At 39.8% G+C, this 14744-nt stretch overlaps 4 protein-coding genes, 1 long non-coding RNA gene and 1 pseudogene across 8 annotated transcripts; 5 read left to right on the top strand and 1 right to left on the bottom strand.

The window, feature by feature from the left end:
- The first annotated feature begins 977 nt into the window (after positions 1 to 977).
- LOC126802847 (probable calcium-binding protein CML18) lies at positions 978 to 1768 on the top strand (annotated as a pseudogene).
- On the top strand, positions 1769 to 2718 carry LOC126802848 (uncharacterized). The gene is made up of 3 exons (XR_007673013.1): positions 1769 to 1984; positions 2077 to 2128; positions 2278 to 2718. It is a non-coding gene; the product is annotated as an uncharacterized LOC126802848 (long non-coding RNA).
- A 409-nt stretch (positions 2719 to 3127) lies between these two features.
- Positions 3128 to 5203, bottom strand: LOC126803873 (binding partner of ACD11 1). The gene is made up of 5 exons (XM_050531591.1): positions 5198 to 5203; positions 4423 to 4526; positions 4244 to 4319; positions 3912 to 3998; positions 3128 to 3821 (listed from the first exon to the last, which is right to left on the bottom strand). Exons 1-5 carry the CDS (start codon positions 5201 to 5203, stop codon positions 3144 to 3146), a joined length of 951 nt encoding a protein of 316 aa, XP_050387548.1. The 3' UTR covers positions 3128 to 3143.
- Positions 5204 to 5465: 262 nt separating this feature from the next.
- On the top strand, positions 5466 to 8237 carry LOC126802134 (syntaxin-22). The gene is made up of 7 exons (XM_050529690.1): positions 5466 to 5848; positions 5969 to 6062; positions 6186 to 6325; positions 6591 to 6665; positions 7112 to 7269; positions 7366 to 7466; positions 7884 to 8237. Exons 1-7 carry the CDS (start codon positions 5610 to 5612, stop codon positions 7947 to 7949), a joined length of 873 nt encoding a protein of 290 aa, XP_050385647.1. The 5' UTR covers positions 5466 to 5609; the 3' UTR covers positions 7950 to 8237.
- A 208-nt stretch (positions 8238 to 8445) lies between these two features.
- Positions 8446 to 11705, top strand: LOC126802136 (histone acetyltransferase MCC1). Of its 4 annotated transcripts, none has more exons than XM_050529693.1 (7): positions 8446 to 8681; positions 9082 to 9135; positions 9820 to 9947; positions 10032 to 10176; positions 10302 to 10401; positions 10481 to 10709; positions 11257 to 11705. In XM_050529693.1, the coding sequence occupies exons 3-7, from the start codon at positions 9841 to 9843 to the stop codon at positions 11444 to 11446; spliced, it is 771 nt and encodes a 256-aa protein (XP_050385650.1). In that variant the 5' UTR covers positions 8446 to 8681; positions 9082 to 9135; positions 9820 to 9840; the 3' UTR covers positions 11447 to 11705. The 4 variants fall into 4 exon arrangements, with proteins under 4 accessions (XP_050385650.1, XP_050385651.1, XP_050385648.1 ...); XM_050529694.1 differs by having other exon boundaries at positions 8446 to 8675; XM_050529691.1 differs by having other exon boundaries at positions 8448 to 8681; positions 9731 to 9947.
- Positions 11706 to 12481: 776 nt separating this feature from the next.
- LOC126803874 (protein EXORDIUM-like 1) lies at positions 12482 to 13705 on the top strand. The gene has a single exon (XM_050531592.1). The coding sequence runs from the start codon at positions 12482 to 12484 to the stop codon at positions 13703 to 13705; it is 1224 nt and encodes a 407-aa protein (XP_050387549.1).
- Positions 13706 to 14744: the final 1039 nt, after the last annotated feature.

The following is a 14744-nucleotide window of genomic DNA, read 5'->3' on the forward strand; positions in this document are numbered from 1 at the left end:
CAATTACAATATTTAAGAAAATGATGTTTTGAACTTTCGGGTTGCTCGTACAATATTGCATATTTTAATTCGCGAATCGGATTAAAACATATTTTGACCAAAATGTCTGTTTGAGACGCATAAAATCTTTTTGGAATGAGAACGACGAGATCTACAAGACTCACTTTAGTGATCCATGTCAAATATAAGCCAGAAAATATCAACATTTAGTATTTCATGCTAGTTTTATTTTCCTTTTAGAACTTTTTTATTTAGGTTTTTTGTTTTCTTTTTAAGTTTGATTCTTTAGATTTCAATATTAAATTGTGACTCTGATTTTGTTTAGTTGATGCATGTATAAACATCATCTTTATTTGTATTTGGACAACTATTATATCAAAACTCATCCTAGTGGATTCCAGAAACTCATGGATTTGAGAAACTCAATTTTATGGATTCAAGTTGATAAATTCAAACGAATTAGTTTTGCTGCATCAATCAAGTTTTCCGCCGGCCGTAGTCGAAATCGATTCAAATATTCCTTTCAAGTTTGGAAAAATTAAAATATAAGACCGATTCGAAATAGAAAAGGAAAGGTCACCAACTACTGGTCAGAACTCAGAACGTGTATTTCCATCATCGAAAAAAAACTACTGGTCAGAAGTCAGAACGTTGTTGAGGCTTCTCAGGCGGTCAAAAGCTCTTGTTCAACTAATCTACTTTTCCTATAATTAATTATTGGTCGATCAAGTGATTTTGATATCACGTTAGCGACTCCTTTGGATAGAACAACAGTGAAGAGCTCAAACAAAGTTGTTAGTGACACAAAATGACAAAATAATTTCAATTTGCCATTGTTATTAGACTGAGCTTGTTAATTTTGACTATAAAATGAATTATCAATCACAGTCAATCAGTCATGATCATGCATATATCTGCTCAGACGCGTACTTGAGCAAAGCATTATCATGTTACTACTATAATCTACCACACTCTCTAACATTTACACATTTGACGTACGTCTACTCAAGTTGTAATTGATCAAAGCGGCTTAGGGTTCATTTGGAATTCCAGCTAGCCATGAGTGCGAATCGAAAGCAATCGGCAGCGCCGAAGCTGGACCATGAGCAGATTGCGGAGCTGCGGGAGATTTTCCGATCGTTTGACAGAAACAACGACGGAAGTTTGACCCCTCTGGAGCTGGGGTCTCTACTCCAGTCGCTGGGGCAGGAGGCGAGCCATGAGCAGGTGGAGGTCTGATCCAAAAGGCTGATCGTAACGACAACGGACTGGTGGAGTTCTCCGAGTTCGTGGTGCTGGTTGAGCCTGACCTACTACTACTACAAGGTGGCATGTGTCCGTACAGCGAGGAAATGCTGAGGAACATGTTTGACATGTTCGATAGGGACAGTAATGGCTACATCAGCGCGGCGGAGCTCGCGCACTCCATGGCCAAGCTAGGTCATGCGCTTACGGCGGAGGAGCCGATTGGGATGATGGAGGAGGCCGATACCGATGGAGATGGCCAGATCGATTTTCAGGAGTTTGTGAGGGCCAGTCATCTCGTCGGCCACGTTCTAAAATCGTTGGACATGAAAAAGATTATCAAATTTGCTAATGATACTTTAGATTGTGAACTTTCATTTCTGGCGTGCGATGCATGTAATAATTAGCAATAACGTATTTTATCATGTCTTGAAACATTTTCCCACGACAACATATAGGTTGAGAAATTAGATGCATCATTTTAGGTTTAACCTATATTGTTGTTCTAAGTGCTCGAATGAATTCAAACCCTGCGTAGTTCCTATGCCCTTATCAGTCACAAATAATCGACATATATACGTAAGTGGTACTGACCAATTGTTGCTGGATCTTCGATCGATCATCATGTATATATGCATGTGTTTTGGTTTTTGTGGATGGTGATCAGTGATTTGCACGATAACGGCTTAGAGGGTCCTATTCCTGAGTTTCTTGGCTCCTTTCCGGATCTAAAGTAACTGTAAGCTGATATATTTTTCATGGATTGCTATTCAGTTCTTAATCAATATGTCAAATTGAACATCGATCTGATGCGTGCCTGCACTGCTGCAGGGATTCAATGGAACCGTACCTACTTATCAAAGAACACGGATTTGAAACTAGTGTAAGTCCGCCTACCATAAATTACTATGGCAATTAATTATGCAGAGTAGTGAAATGTATTGTTTAGATTTTGGCGATGTTACTTGTGAATTAATTAGTTAGTCTGATACATTCACATACATACATACATACATACATACATACATATAGGGTGACTGGTAATTGCCTCTCCGATTGAAGTCCAAATCATTTCCACATCTACTGCCACCAGCAACATGGCCGCCCAGCTGCTGCTTCTACTATTGATGCTGATACTGCAAACCATAATTTCAGCTCTCTTCTAGCCTGTGATCAGCTTGTACGGACTCGGCAACTAGTGCGACTCTCCCATTTTTGTTCGAGATGATCATGTTGCAGCCGCTCATCTTTGTTCTCTCTTTTGGTGTCCCCTAATCAACCGGCCTCCTGATTCAGATTTATCTGCACAATAGCTAGCTAGCTGATAAACTCCTTTTTTTTTTTGGTTACAGCTGATATACTCCTATTTTGTGCATGCTTCTGCAAATAATAGCTAGTTTTTCTGTGTGTGTAATTGTGTATATTTGACGACTGTCTGAAGTCTGAACCACTTGAAATGCACATATTCCAAATCTGAACAAAATTAATCAGATCTTCTCCTCTTCATGAGGGCCAGATCTTACTGGCCACTTTTTCACATTTTCACTTGAAACGCTATACTCTAAATATCTCTCAACCTTTCTTCAATGTGGCTCTTTGTGAACGCGTTCTAGTTCTAGTTTTCACATTTATAAACCAAATCGACACATTTATAAACCAAACCAAAAGAAAGAAAATTCATTCATCAATCTTAATCCAATTCTGGAATCATTCAGCGATTCCAGTCGTACAATTCCAATTCCAAATGAACCTGGAATGTGTACTACTACAGTACGTACCACATTAATTTTGCAGATGGTGATAACACCATATGCTCCACTAAAGACTACTATAACAAAACAGAAGATCAAGCTTCCCTCTGTTGGGGTTTCTTACTAGTATATGGAGACTCGATGAGTCTAAGAACGGACTTCTACTTTATTGCTTTCCACCTTGACGTCTTCTTCTTTAATGCCTTCCGTTTTATTGCCTGGGGCTTGACTGCCAGCTGCTGCGTCATTGCCTTCCGATTGACTGACTTCTGCTTTGATGCCTTCAGCTTGAATGCCCTCTGCTTTACCGCCTTGAGTGCCTTCTGCTTTACTGCCTTCCGCTTGATTGCTTCCAGCTTTATTGCCGTTTTTATCTTCCTCAGCTAAAACCTTTTCCTTTGTCTTTTGGCTCACTTCACTTGCTGTCTGGGCAGCTCTAGTATAAGCACCGGCGGCCCATGCACTCCCAGTTAATATGTAACGGTTGCTCATGAGTGCAGATCCTGCAGTACTGACTGTTTGCCCTGCAGCTGAGTATGCAGACTTTGTCTTCTCAGAAACCTGAAACCTTTCATCCATTTGCTTCAATTTATCATTTACCATGGTTGTGCTGGCACTAAGTTTCTCTGTAAAACCAATCTTTTGGTCCAATGTAGCAACTGTGGCCGTAGCAGTGGAATATATTTTGTGCTTCTCATCAAAGGCTTTTGCCTTGCCAATAGTATCTTTTCCCAAGATAAACCCTTTTGCTAACATGCTGCTCACAACATCCTCTGCCTTTCGAGCAGCAGAATTGGCTTGACCAGCATTTACATTTACTGATGCCTGAGGAGATCATTAAACAATGTTGGAGGCAATTTAAGTTGTATAGCATTCAAGGGAATTGTAAAGTTGGTGATCAGTAAAGAATGTTACAGCTGGAAGTGTTGATGCCACAGCAGCTGGCAGCTTGTATTCTGCAGCTAATTCTATGGTAACAGGTTGATCAACTATAGTCGCTCCCTAGAGACACATCAAAGAAGTCTATATGGATGAGGTGACAAATAAAGTCATGATGAATAATACAGGAGGTTGTAAGGTTTTAGTATAATCCAAATATCATATTTCATCCAAATCAGACCAGGTTGCAGCATACGATCCAGATAATCATCAAACTAATAAGCAATTTGCATGCGCAGGACAAACTATGATGAAAAGGGGCCGGGGTAGTAAAGAATAAAACAGAAATGCATTGATAAGAGATTCACCGAAAGGAGGATCGATGTGTCTGCTCCGCTGGCATCTTTAAAGGTAACATATGCAACCTGAGACATCTCACTGTGACTGCAATAACATGCAGATAGAAAGGAGCCAATCTATTAGTCCACGAATGTGATGCATACTCCTATTCAGAAACCTGAAAGAGAAAGAATGAAAGGAAGCCAACCTATGTACTTCCACATACTCAATTTCTCCGGAAAAGGAAAAGAATTCTCTTAGATCATGGTCCGTTGCGCTGAGGGAGACATTGTTAATTTTCACTGTCCTTACCTGTCATGAGGAACAAGAAGCAGCGAGGAATTAGATCACAGTGTGTCCATATCTATTATATATGAAAAAGGTCCTCATGTGAAAGGCATAGAAGCCATGTAGCCAAGCAAATGTATCAGAGAAATTAGAATGCTCTGATAACTAGAAAGAACGTTGTAACGATAACATTTGTATGAAATTTATAGCACCGCACCATCTGCAGAAATGTGGTAATGCTAGAAGCTAAAACTTTCGAATTCCAAGTATTAATGACATTATTATAATTTCAAAGATCACGCAACAGGTGATAAATCTATATATAATGGCATTGTTCTTGGAAGAAGCTTTTGCTGTAAGAAATAAGAAAATATGCCATTGTTTTAGAAAACGCTTATTCCTGATAGATATATTTATATCGGGTGCAAAACTGGATCCAAGCTCAAAGGGAAAATGGGACAAGGCATATAATTTTGCAGAAGAACATGAGATGAAGCTGTAATGTAATCAAGAACAAATAGCATGCAAAAAACCATCAGAACAGAAAATGAACAAGAACGTACGAGGCGTGAAAAGTGGCATCTATATATCGGGTTGAGTCTTGAAGCGTTAAAACAGTGAGACCTCGAATTCGTTAACGATCAATCTAAAAAAGAAAAAGAATAGAACAAGGAATGAGGATGAGTAGTAGTCACCTCCATCAGATTCAATGCTCGCAGGTTTTGCTCGTGTGTCAGGAACAAGAAGCAGCAGATGCCAGGCCAGGCAGGCTGGTTGGTTATTTCAGGAAAGTGGGTTTCGAAGTTTTGGGCTTAAACGAAGTTGGGCCAGTTGGCCCATGAGATGGGGTTTGGCGGGTGGGGAGGGAAGTTTCTTGGTGCCTTAATAGCAGAGTTTGACTTGTAAATTGAAGTATAGGTGAATTGTGGAAACAGACAATTCAAGACAGAGAGGAAAGCAAGGTGAATTCAAAGCCAAACCAACGAAACTTCTCTCTCGTTCTCTCTCTGTCTCTCTGTGGTTGTCCAATTGACGACTTTATCAAATCCAATTCCTTTGCTGTCTGGTTTTGGTGGAGCAGCAACTCCAACAACAAGGAAAAAAAGCATGAGTTTTCGAGATCTCGAGTCTGGTCTGCCTCCGCAGCATCAAAGACAATCTCTTTACTCGAAGAAATCGAATTCGAATTCTACTTCTAATTTTTATGAGAAGAACAAGGAGGAGGCGGAGCCGTCGCGGTTGGTGGCCGCTGGAATTTTCCAACTGCAAACCGCCGTCTCCTCCTTTTACCGCCTCGTCAATTCCCTCGGCACCCCTAAAGACACCCTTCAACTCCGTGATAACCTGTCTGTCTTTCTTTTTCAGTTCCATTATTTCCATATGTTTTGTCTTCAATTTTATTTCTTTTTCAACTCCTTGTGATTTGGTTTGCTTTCTGAACTAAGGGGGATGGTTTTAACTTGCAGGCATAAGACAAGGACACATATTGGGCAGTTGGTGAAAGACGTCTCAGCTAAACTTAAGCAAGCTAGTGAAACCGATCACCATGCCCAAGTTAGTGTAAGTCTACCCTATCACTCACTCAATATAAAGATAACACCGTTTCAAAGTTATGAGCATTTGGATTCTATGTATCGCATCTCTATATAAAGATGTCTTCAAAGTTCATGCTTATAACTGCAGGTTGTCAAGAAGATTGCTGATGCTAAGCTTGCAAAGAATTTCCAGGCTGCTCTTAAAGATTATCAGAAGGCTCAGAGGCTTGCTGCTGAGAGGGAGACCGCATATGCACCTTTTGTTCCTAAACAACTTGTCCCTTCCAGGTAACCCACATTTTACCACACCTCATACGAAATAGGATTCTCATAAATTTTCTGTTGAAGTACGCCAAGTTAAGTTTACATAATGAGCTTCACTCTATAATCGTCAAATGCCAGTTCCTAGTCCTTAACTATCCAAGTGAAAACTATGATAATATGTTTACCTCGTTCCTACCTACTTGTTCTCTGTCTTTCATTCCTGATAATCAAATCTTACATCTTTATTTACGTATTTGTTGATGTATGCCTTTCATCATATACTATGCAGTTATTCTCCCCAAGAACAAGAGATGAGTTCGGGTAGGAGTCCCAAGCAGCAAGCACTACTTCTAGAATCAGAAAGGTGGGTGAACAAATCTATTTACATATGTTAGCAGCTCTTTGCCTGGAGTTGCAGCCTTTTGCTATAGCATGTGAGTGGGGTGAGGCCCTCACACATTGTCAAATATTTTCATTCAGTTACTGGAAACTGCAGTTGGGGATGGTTTTTTTTTAACAATTAAAAGGCTGTTGGTTTCTTGATATTCATGTCATATTTCGAAATTATTTTAACTCGACCGTGAAGCCAACCTACAGTATCTTAAAGGATCCAATTTCCTCAATATTTTGTTGGGTGGGTCCTGTTGAGCTGTCTTAATGTTTGTATACATCTCGAGGACAGAGAGTGCATCTTGTTCCCAGTATTTTAGACGTGCCTTGCAAACCGATTATCTACTATAACTCTATAAGTCATAGATCTTTATAAAGCAACCAGCATTAGCAATTGAGTCATACATCTTTTATGTGTAGACAAGAAATTTTACTATCAGACAATGAGATTGCATTTAATGAAGCCATTATTGAGGAAAGGGAGCAAGGGATCCAAGAAATCCAGCAACAGATCAGTGAGGTTAATGAGATTTTCAAAGATCTAGCTGTCCTAGTTCAAGATCAAGGAGCTCTAATTGGTTAGCCCTGTGCCTGTTACTCTAGCAATGATTTGTTGTATACTAAGAGTCTGTAGGAGTTTGTGTTCCTTACTTTGCTTGATGTTTTCTTTTCAGATGATTTTAGCTCCAACGTTGAAAACTCTCATTCTGCCACTGCACAAGCAGCTTCCCAACTTATGAAAGCATCCAAGCTCCAAAAATCTAATTCGTCACTGGTAATTTTTTTTTATAGATGCCTTTCTTTGTTGTTTTAATATTTTTATTTTTCTCTCAGTTGTCTATCTCGAGGCCGTTTTCCATGAGTAAGTTGCAATGTCAACTTTCAACTGGAGGTGATATTGTTTTTGAAGTTTCTGATTCAATTTCAGAAATGCAAAGATATGTACACTTAGTTTGGTGAGATTGATTCATCTGAGGGATAACTGACTAATGATTGACAAGAAAATATAGGAGTATTCTGAATTTCTGATTGCTTTTTGGTGGGATGAGCAAATCGCTTATTGGTTATCTATATTGTTGTATGCTTTTTTTACTTTGTGTTACTAATAATCAGGTTTTGCTTAAGAAATCATTGCTAATTGCTTGCCTTCTTCCGAATTGAGAAGTAATAAGTTTAAGGATTCTGTATGCAGACCTGTTTGCTGCTGGTGATATTTGGAGTCATCCTCATGATTGTCATTATAGTTGTTGTTGCTTGAGCAATGCATTTCTATGGGCTCGATAACTGATCCTACAAGTCCTTGGTGGTGTTTCCTACCAGAGCTCTTGCTGTACAACTTGAACTTGATTTTGAGCTTCACCATCTCGTCCTGGTTTGTATATACTGATAGGATGCTCGTTATAATAATTTCAGTTTGTAGTTGGGGTATACAACCCTCTTAGAAAAACTACAGCATACACCATATTCATCCCCCATATGTATCAAAATTTATGATCAAGATATTGGAAAATGAGGAACTGTTGCTTTGTCATTATGATTTTAACTGGTACTTTTTCATCGAACCCAATTGTTGAAACCCCTAGATTTCTTGTTGATAAAGTTAACTGGCGGAGAGAGAGAAAATAAACGACGTCGTTCCTGGGTGAGTCGTCTGAGCCCAAGGAGGAACATCTAGAAGAGACGGGTCACGGGTAACGTACGAGTCTTTGGCCCAAAAAACCATATTCCTTTTCGTCTGATCATTACTATTATTAAGCCAAGACAGAAACGAAAGAAAGAAGCAAAGGAGTGCAAAGTCTTCATCTCGGATGTAACATGGGAGCTGAGACAAGTCGAAAAGCGAGAGAGAACTGAGTGGCACGAAAAGCATAAAGCATTCCAAAATCCACATTTTAACACCATCACCCAAAACGTCGATTGATTCCCTGAAACGAACAAGATAAAGGCATCCTTGGCATCCATTCCATTCCATCCCTCTTTTAAGGTAAAGGTATGCGAGATCTCTCCTGGGTTTCTCTTTCTCTCTGTTTTGCCATCATATTATTCCTAAACGTTCATTGCTAGCTATTTCAACGCCCCCTTCATTGTTGATCTGGTCATGCCTCTTTGAGTTCTTGCCTTTCCTGCCCCGTTGCTTCAATTCATCGGAAACTTGGTGCATGTATCACCAGAACAGATTTTAACTCCAGTGACCCAGATTATGGAAAGCCTATCTTACTCCTGCTCTTATTCTTATCTACACAAATCAACCAGCTCAATTCTTTTCTTTAATTCCATTCCAACTGTTTCTGTACATTTTGTTGAATATAAATAGTAAATACGAACCTTTTCTGATTCTGGATCAACCCTCATTTGTGTTTTAGATGACATTCATCGTTTGATTCCTACAGGCCACTTCTAAAGAGCCCCATTCGGTTGTTTAGTCAAGGAGAGCGCCAATCAAGGTAATTTATCATCTCTCTTCCTATATGTTAATAGACTAATAGAGTGTTAAGTAATCTTGGCAAATTATGTCTTTGAAGTTACCTCCTTGAATATTGTAAACAATGTACCCAACTAGTCCTTCTCGCATCGAGTTTGGGATAAGTATATTAATTGTGTGATTTGAAGCATATGACATCTAGAAAGCGAATTCCAATTTTGATGAGTAGCTGAGTCGAAATGTTTCCAGAGAAAGTTCTTTCGTTAGTGAACTATATTCTAACCAAAGGATTATATTTTAAAACAAATCACTTTAAGGCTAATAACCGTAAAGTTAAATTCTGAAACAATCTAGTGATATGTGAAAATTCAAAATAACAAGCTAGATGGCATAGATAGAGAAGAGACTAGACAGTTGGAGTCGTGCAGCTTTCTTTATTGGGATGTCTGTGCTCTGTATATCTTGTTGTGAAATGCAAATGCTTGTATTTTTCAATCTCATGGGCTTCTTGGACATATTAGGTTTCCGAAACTTGTGAATGTCATGATAATGTTTCCAACTGCTATTGCGTAATTATGTAAATTATTGGAATGCATTTTATCTTTTATACTTGCCAGAAACTATTGCATGGCCTCTGTGGCCTCTGTGGCATAAATGGAAGGAGAAGTTCATGAGCGAATTCTCCAAGTATATCAAATATTTGCAGGGGATTGACCACGCTGTGCCAATGGTGAACCCAAATCCTCCCCGTCGTCCAGTCATTTGTTATAGGCCTATACAACCAGCTGACCTTGAGATCTTGGAGAAAATCCATACTGATTTATTTCCCATTAGGTACACAATCTCATTTTACACTTTCACACAGTGCTTCAAACAATGGCTAAGATCCTTTGTAACACATATTGCTCCTCTCCACAGGTATGAGTCCGAGTTTTTTCAAAATGTAGTAAATGGACATGATATTGTGTCGTGGGCAGCTGTTGATCGAAGTCGGCCAAATGGTCAAAGTGATGAACTGATTGGGTTTGTAACTGCACGAATTGTCCTTGCAAGAGAAAGTGAGGTGAGTCCTCTGTAATATATCTTTTTGTTTTTCTCTTTTTGTTCCTTGAAGAAGGGCTTGGAACTACCACCACCCCCTCTATAATAACAGGCAATGAATTTGATACAAAAATGCTGGCCCTGTAGATAGGAGATTTACTCAATTACAACTCCTCAAAACCAGATCAGACCTTAGTCTACATTCTGACGCTAGGAGTTGTAGAATCTTTCAGAAATCTTGGCATAGGTAAGAGTTTGCTCTCTTTATTAAAAGATCTGTGATTTCCTTCAGCATAGGAACTTATAGTTTTCTCTTGGACTTGCAGCTTCTGCACTTATTCGTGAGGTCATAAAATATGCCTCAAGTATCCCGACCTGCAGAGCAGTTTACCTGCACGTCATTTCCTACAATAATCCTGCCATCCTTTTGTACAAGAAAATGTCATTTAAGTGTGTAAGAAGATTGCAAGGTTTTTACTTGATCAATGGTCAGCATTATGATTCATATCTGTTTGTTTACTATGTAAATGGCGGTCGATCTCCTTGCTCACCATTGTAAGTACAACGTCCTTTATTTTTAATCCCTTCTGATATGTTTGAACTTTGAAGAAGATGATAAATTTGTTTCGCTTTAAGTGAAGCTTATTGCGGAAATAACTCTCCCTTGATCAATGGTCATGAATTAGTAACTCAGAACCTATTATAGTCTAGTTTGCATAGATAGCTCAAAACCACCCTGAATTTTCATAATTTTGAGGTATTTCGAAAAATGTAATTTCAGTTAGGTAGTTCTCAGATGTTATAAATTATTAATAAACATCTCATTCAAGAAGCATAACTTTTAAGAGTTTTAGTAGTAACTTCTTTAGGGAGATATGCATGGTGTAATCATAAGAAACTGAGAACCAAATTTGAGATGGATATATGACGATATGGATTACAGATCCACGTACTTGAAAAAATAATGTCTCACTCTTTTCTAGTAGATACTGATGATTGGGTCACGTCATAATGCGATGAATGTTCTTTATCAGGTTTCGAATACTGTTAAAATTATCAAAGTTGTACTTGACTACTGAAGTATAATTATTTTATGTTGCAGAGAGCTTGTCACAGTGACACTGAATCATATGAGGAATGGCTTAATGTCAGTGTTTGGAAGAGTACGGAAGAATGAAGATAGGAAGTTGGTCTCGAAATGGTCGAAATGTAAAGAGAGCCATAGCCTTATAACGACAACACAAAGCAGGAAAAACCTGACAGCAGAATGTACAGGGTATGAATGTGTTTGATTTGTGTGTTTATATTTGGCAAGGATTTCGTTGTTTGGATCCAATCAGTACTTATCAGCAGGCAGAGATAGAGATATACACATACAGAGAACCGAATGGAAGGAGAGATGGTCTGCAGAGAGAACTAAGTTACGATGATGTAAGTTGAAGAAAATCTCCTCTTTGCTGCCTTGATCTCCTTCCGTGTACCTCATTATTTGATGTTAGCATTCTAGTGATACCCTTGCCATGGATTAACGTTTGAACGTAATAATTGCTGTTAACAGCGCCGCTCTCAATATATAAAGATAGCACCTCTGTTTGTTCGTTTAGTTACTGTTTCCATACTAAGAAAACAGAAGAGAACTTGTGTCTGCGTGAAAATTCCATTGCAGTGATTCCTTAATGTTGCCGGATGCCGACCTCAAATTTGGTCTTTGGTATCCCACTATTTCCTAGGAACTAGGAAGGTGGCCGATGTATCCTAATGCCTAGACCTCAAGTAACACACATCAACTAATAATTTGATATTGTGGCACTTGTGATCAATCATATGCCAAATTCCGTCAACGCACTCCGTCTCTTCTCGTGTTTCATATTTCTGTTTATTGGTTTTAGGAGCGGCTACAAGTAATTGACATGCAACAAAAACCTGAGATGTTGAGTTTTGCTTTTGTTATTTCATGTAATTTTAAGAAGATTTATTTAATAATCCAAAAAGTTTGGAGGTCTAACTCGAATCATTCTTCTTAATTGCTATGCATGAGCAGGACCGCGACTAATATTTGACCATTTCTCTTCATTCATACCCAAGTACAGTTGTCTTTCTGATGGATTGACATTGTGAATGTAAACTGGTATTCCCAAAATAGGATTAGTAGGCCTTGATATGTGGGTGGTGAACGATGGTGCATGAAAATCGAGCACGAAAATCATGGACATGGAGAACTCGCGGATATTTATATGTCCTACGGATGCATCAAGGAATCCGACAACTTTATATATACCGTGTATCATATCAATACCTGTAAATTTCATAGATTGATAAAGAGAAACATGGTTCGTCGTGTTGCACTAGCAACTCAGGCTCTCTTCCTAATCCTTCTCATCATTACGCCTCACTTGGTATCGGCCCATGGCGGTGGCAACAAGAAAGGAGGTGGAGGCAAGAAAGGAGGAGGTGGTGGCAAGAAAGGAGGAGGCGGTGGCAAGAAACCAGCCGCACCTTATAAACCAGGGCACAAAAAACCAGCTGGTAAACCAGCAGGACATGGGGGAAAGAAACCAGCGGCACCTTATAAACCACCGAGCAAGCCTGTCGGAAAGAAACCAGCGGCACCTTATAGACCACCGAGCAAGCCTGTCGGAAAGAAACCAGCGGCACCTTATAGACCACCGAGCAAGCCTGTTGGAAAGGTACCAGTGACTATTCACGCCACCCACATTGAAATGCCTAGAGTAGTTCCACACCCTACAGGTCCAGCCAATAAAGGCAACGGTGATGGCATCGCGTACAAGGGAGGCCCTCTGATGACCGGGGAGGTCAACCTTTCCATCATATTTTACGGCCAGTGGCTAAGCCAACACAAGGACCTGATCAGGAGTTTCCTCAACTCGTTCGGAGTCAAGGGCTCCGCCCTGTGCAACTGGTGGGGCATTGTGGAGAGCTACCAGTGTGTGGCCAATCGGGGCTCCAGAGGCATCCAACTCAAAGTGGGCACTCAGCAGAGCGATGACAAGGCCTCCTTGGGCAAAGTTCTAACCAAAGATTTCATCAAGATGCTCGTGCAAAAGGCCGACTCCGGCAAGCCAAACACCGTCGTTGTCATCTTGGCCCACAAAGATGTGGCAGTTGCGGAGCTGTGCAGGGGCAAATGCTACGACCATGGATCGTTTGATGGCAAGACGCCCTGGCTCATCATCGGAAACCCTGAAGTGGAGTGCCCCGGTGTTTGTGGCTTGCCCTTTGCAAAGGCCAAGTACGGTCCTTCAGGCGCTGTCGTCAAACCACCAAACGGCGAGTTGGGCGTTGATGCTACCATCGTCAACTTCGCCGCCGGCTTATCTTCAGTACTCACTAATCCGTTCAACGACGGATTTAGCAAAAAAGGACCCAAAACCTGGCCGATTGAGGCTGGCAATGCCTGCGCGCATATCTTCGGAACATTGACCAGTGACCCGACCGGTTGTGGCTACAATGCCATTGGAGAAAATGGTCACAAGTTCGTGCTTCCAGGCGTGTGGGATCCAAAGGCGTTGTCATGCTGGACCCCTATGTAATATCATTTATTCATCTCATCTCTGTGGATCCTCGATTGAATTGGATCATCAATCAATCGATCTCGCTCCATACTAGCTTGTGTTAACTAAGTACAGCTTGAGTCACAACAGTAATCGTCACTCATAAATTAACTTTTCATTTTTGTTCCTTGATTAATTCCTATTTTCAGAGAATGAAATATACTAATATTTGTTCAGAAATCTCCTCCATGGATAAAAAAATGTTTAATGCTGATCAATCCCTTATATAATTATCGTGGTCGTACATGTATCTTTTAATTGATTGGATTCGGTCACCAACATCAATCAATCAATAATCCTAACTTTTGAGAGGATGAAATGTATCATGTATGTGTATCTTTCCTTCACATTTCATTGATAAGAAAACTCATCCGTCCTCTTTGGCCCTAGTTTCCTTAGCTCCCTTTTTCGGTTAGAGTAAAACCAGTTAACTAAATATTGAAGACTAAATTAACTACACCTTATCTTGATTCCTTCTTAACCGGTCATGTACAAACTACGTACCATGAAGCATGGACTCATACGTACGTCGGTACGTAATAATTACATATATTATCCATCGATGTCTTATAATGATCTGCATGTTGACGTACCGCTGCATGTACGTACTGGCCTTTATCAATTTAGCTTGCTGTGGCTAATTTATTTCTTAATTAGTGGAAGCACATATATATAGACTGACTAGTGAGCTCTGACATATCTCAGAGAAGGAGACGGACTTGACTCACTTGAGCATGGTGTCCATTAAGTTTGATGACTTTGATTCAAGAACGCAATTACTAGTTTACTGCCTGCATTATCAAGTAACATACAGATGGTTTGTCCAGTGGGTACCTAAGTACGTGGCTAACCGCACTATGCATACATGTTAGATCGATGGACTACAATCTATAATTAATAACTACCATACGACGATTCTTTATCTTCGATCATGAATCATCATGTCAATCTCTATTTCTCTAATTAATAATAACACACAAACACGTATAAATACATCGTCATTTTCACAGCTACAGTA

This window comes from Argentina anserina, chromosome 7 (assembly GCF_933775445.1).
Source record: "Argentina anserina chromosome 7, drPotAnse1.1, whole genome shotgun sequence".
NCBI lineage: Eukaryota > Viridiplantae > Streptophyta > Magnoliopsida > Rosales > Rosaceae > Argentina > Argentina anserina.

Excerpts from the sequence above, each read along its gene's own strand:
- LOC126802134 (XM_050529690.1), top strand. The coding sequence starts at position 5,610 with ATGAGTTTTCGAGATCTCGAGTCTGGTCTGCCTCCGCAGCATCAAAGA. Across the intron at positions 5,849-5,968 it reads CTTCAACTCCGTGATAACCT|GCATAAGACAAGGACACATA; the intron begins GTCTGTCTTTCT and ends TTTAACTTGCAG. Across the intron at positions 6,326-6,590 it reads AAACAACTTGTCCCTTCCAG|TTATTCTCCCCAAGAACAAG; the intron begins GTAACCCACATT and ends TATACTATGCAG.
- LOC126803874 (XM_050531592.1), top strand. The coding sequence starts at position 12,482 with ATGGTTCGTCGTGTTGCACTAGCAACTCAGGCTCTCTTCCTAATCCTT.
- LOC126803873 (XM_050531591.1), bottom strand. Across the intron at positions 4,320-4,422 it reads GAGTATGTGGAAGTACATAG|TCACAGTGAGATGTCTCAGG; the intron begins GTTGGCTTCCTT and ends ATGTTATTGCAG. Across the intron at positions 3,999-4,243 it reads ACACATCGATCCTCCTTTCG|GGAGCGACTATAGTTGATCA; the intron begins GTGAATCTCTTA and ends ATGTGTCTCTAG.
- LOC126802136 (XM_050529691.1), top strand. The coding sequence starts at position 9,784 with ATGAGCGAATTCTCCAAGTATATCAAATATTTGCAGGGGATTGACCAC. Across the intron at positions 10,177-10,301 it reads TCCTTGCAAGAGAAAGTGAG|ATAGGAGATTTACTCAATTA; the intron begins GTGAGTCCTCTG and ends CTGGCCCTGTAG. Across the intron at positions 10,710-11,256 it reads CGATCTCCTTGCTCACCATT|AGAGCTTGTCACAGTGACAC; the intron begins GTAAGTACAACG and ends TTTATGTTGCAG.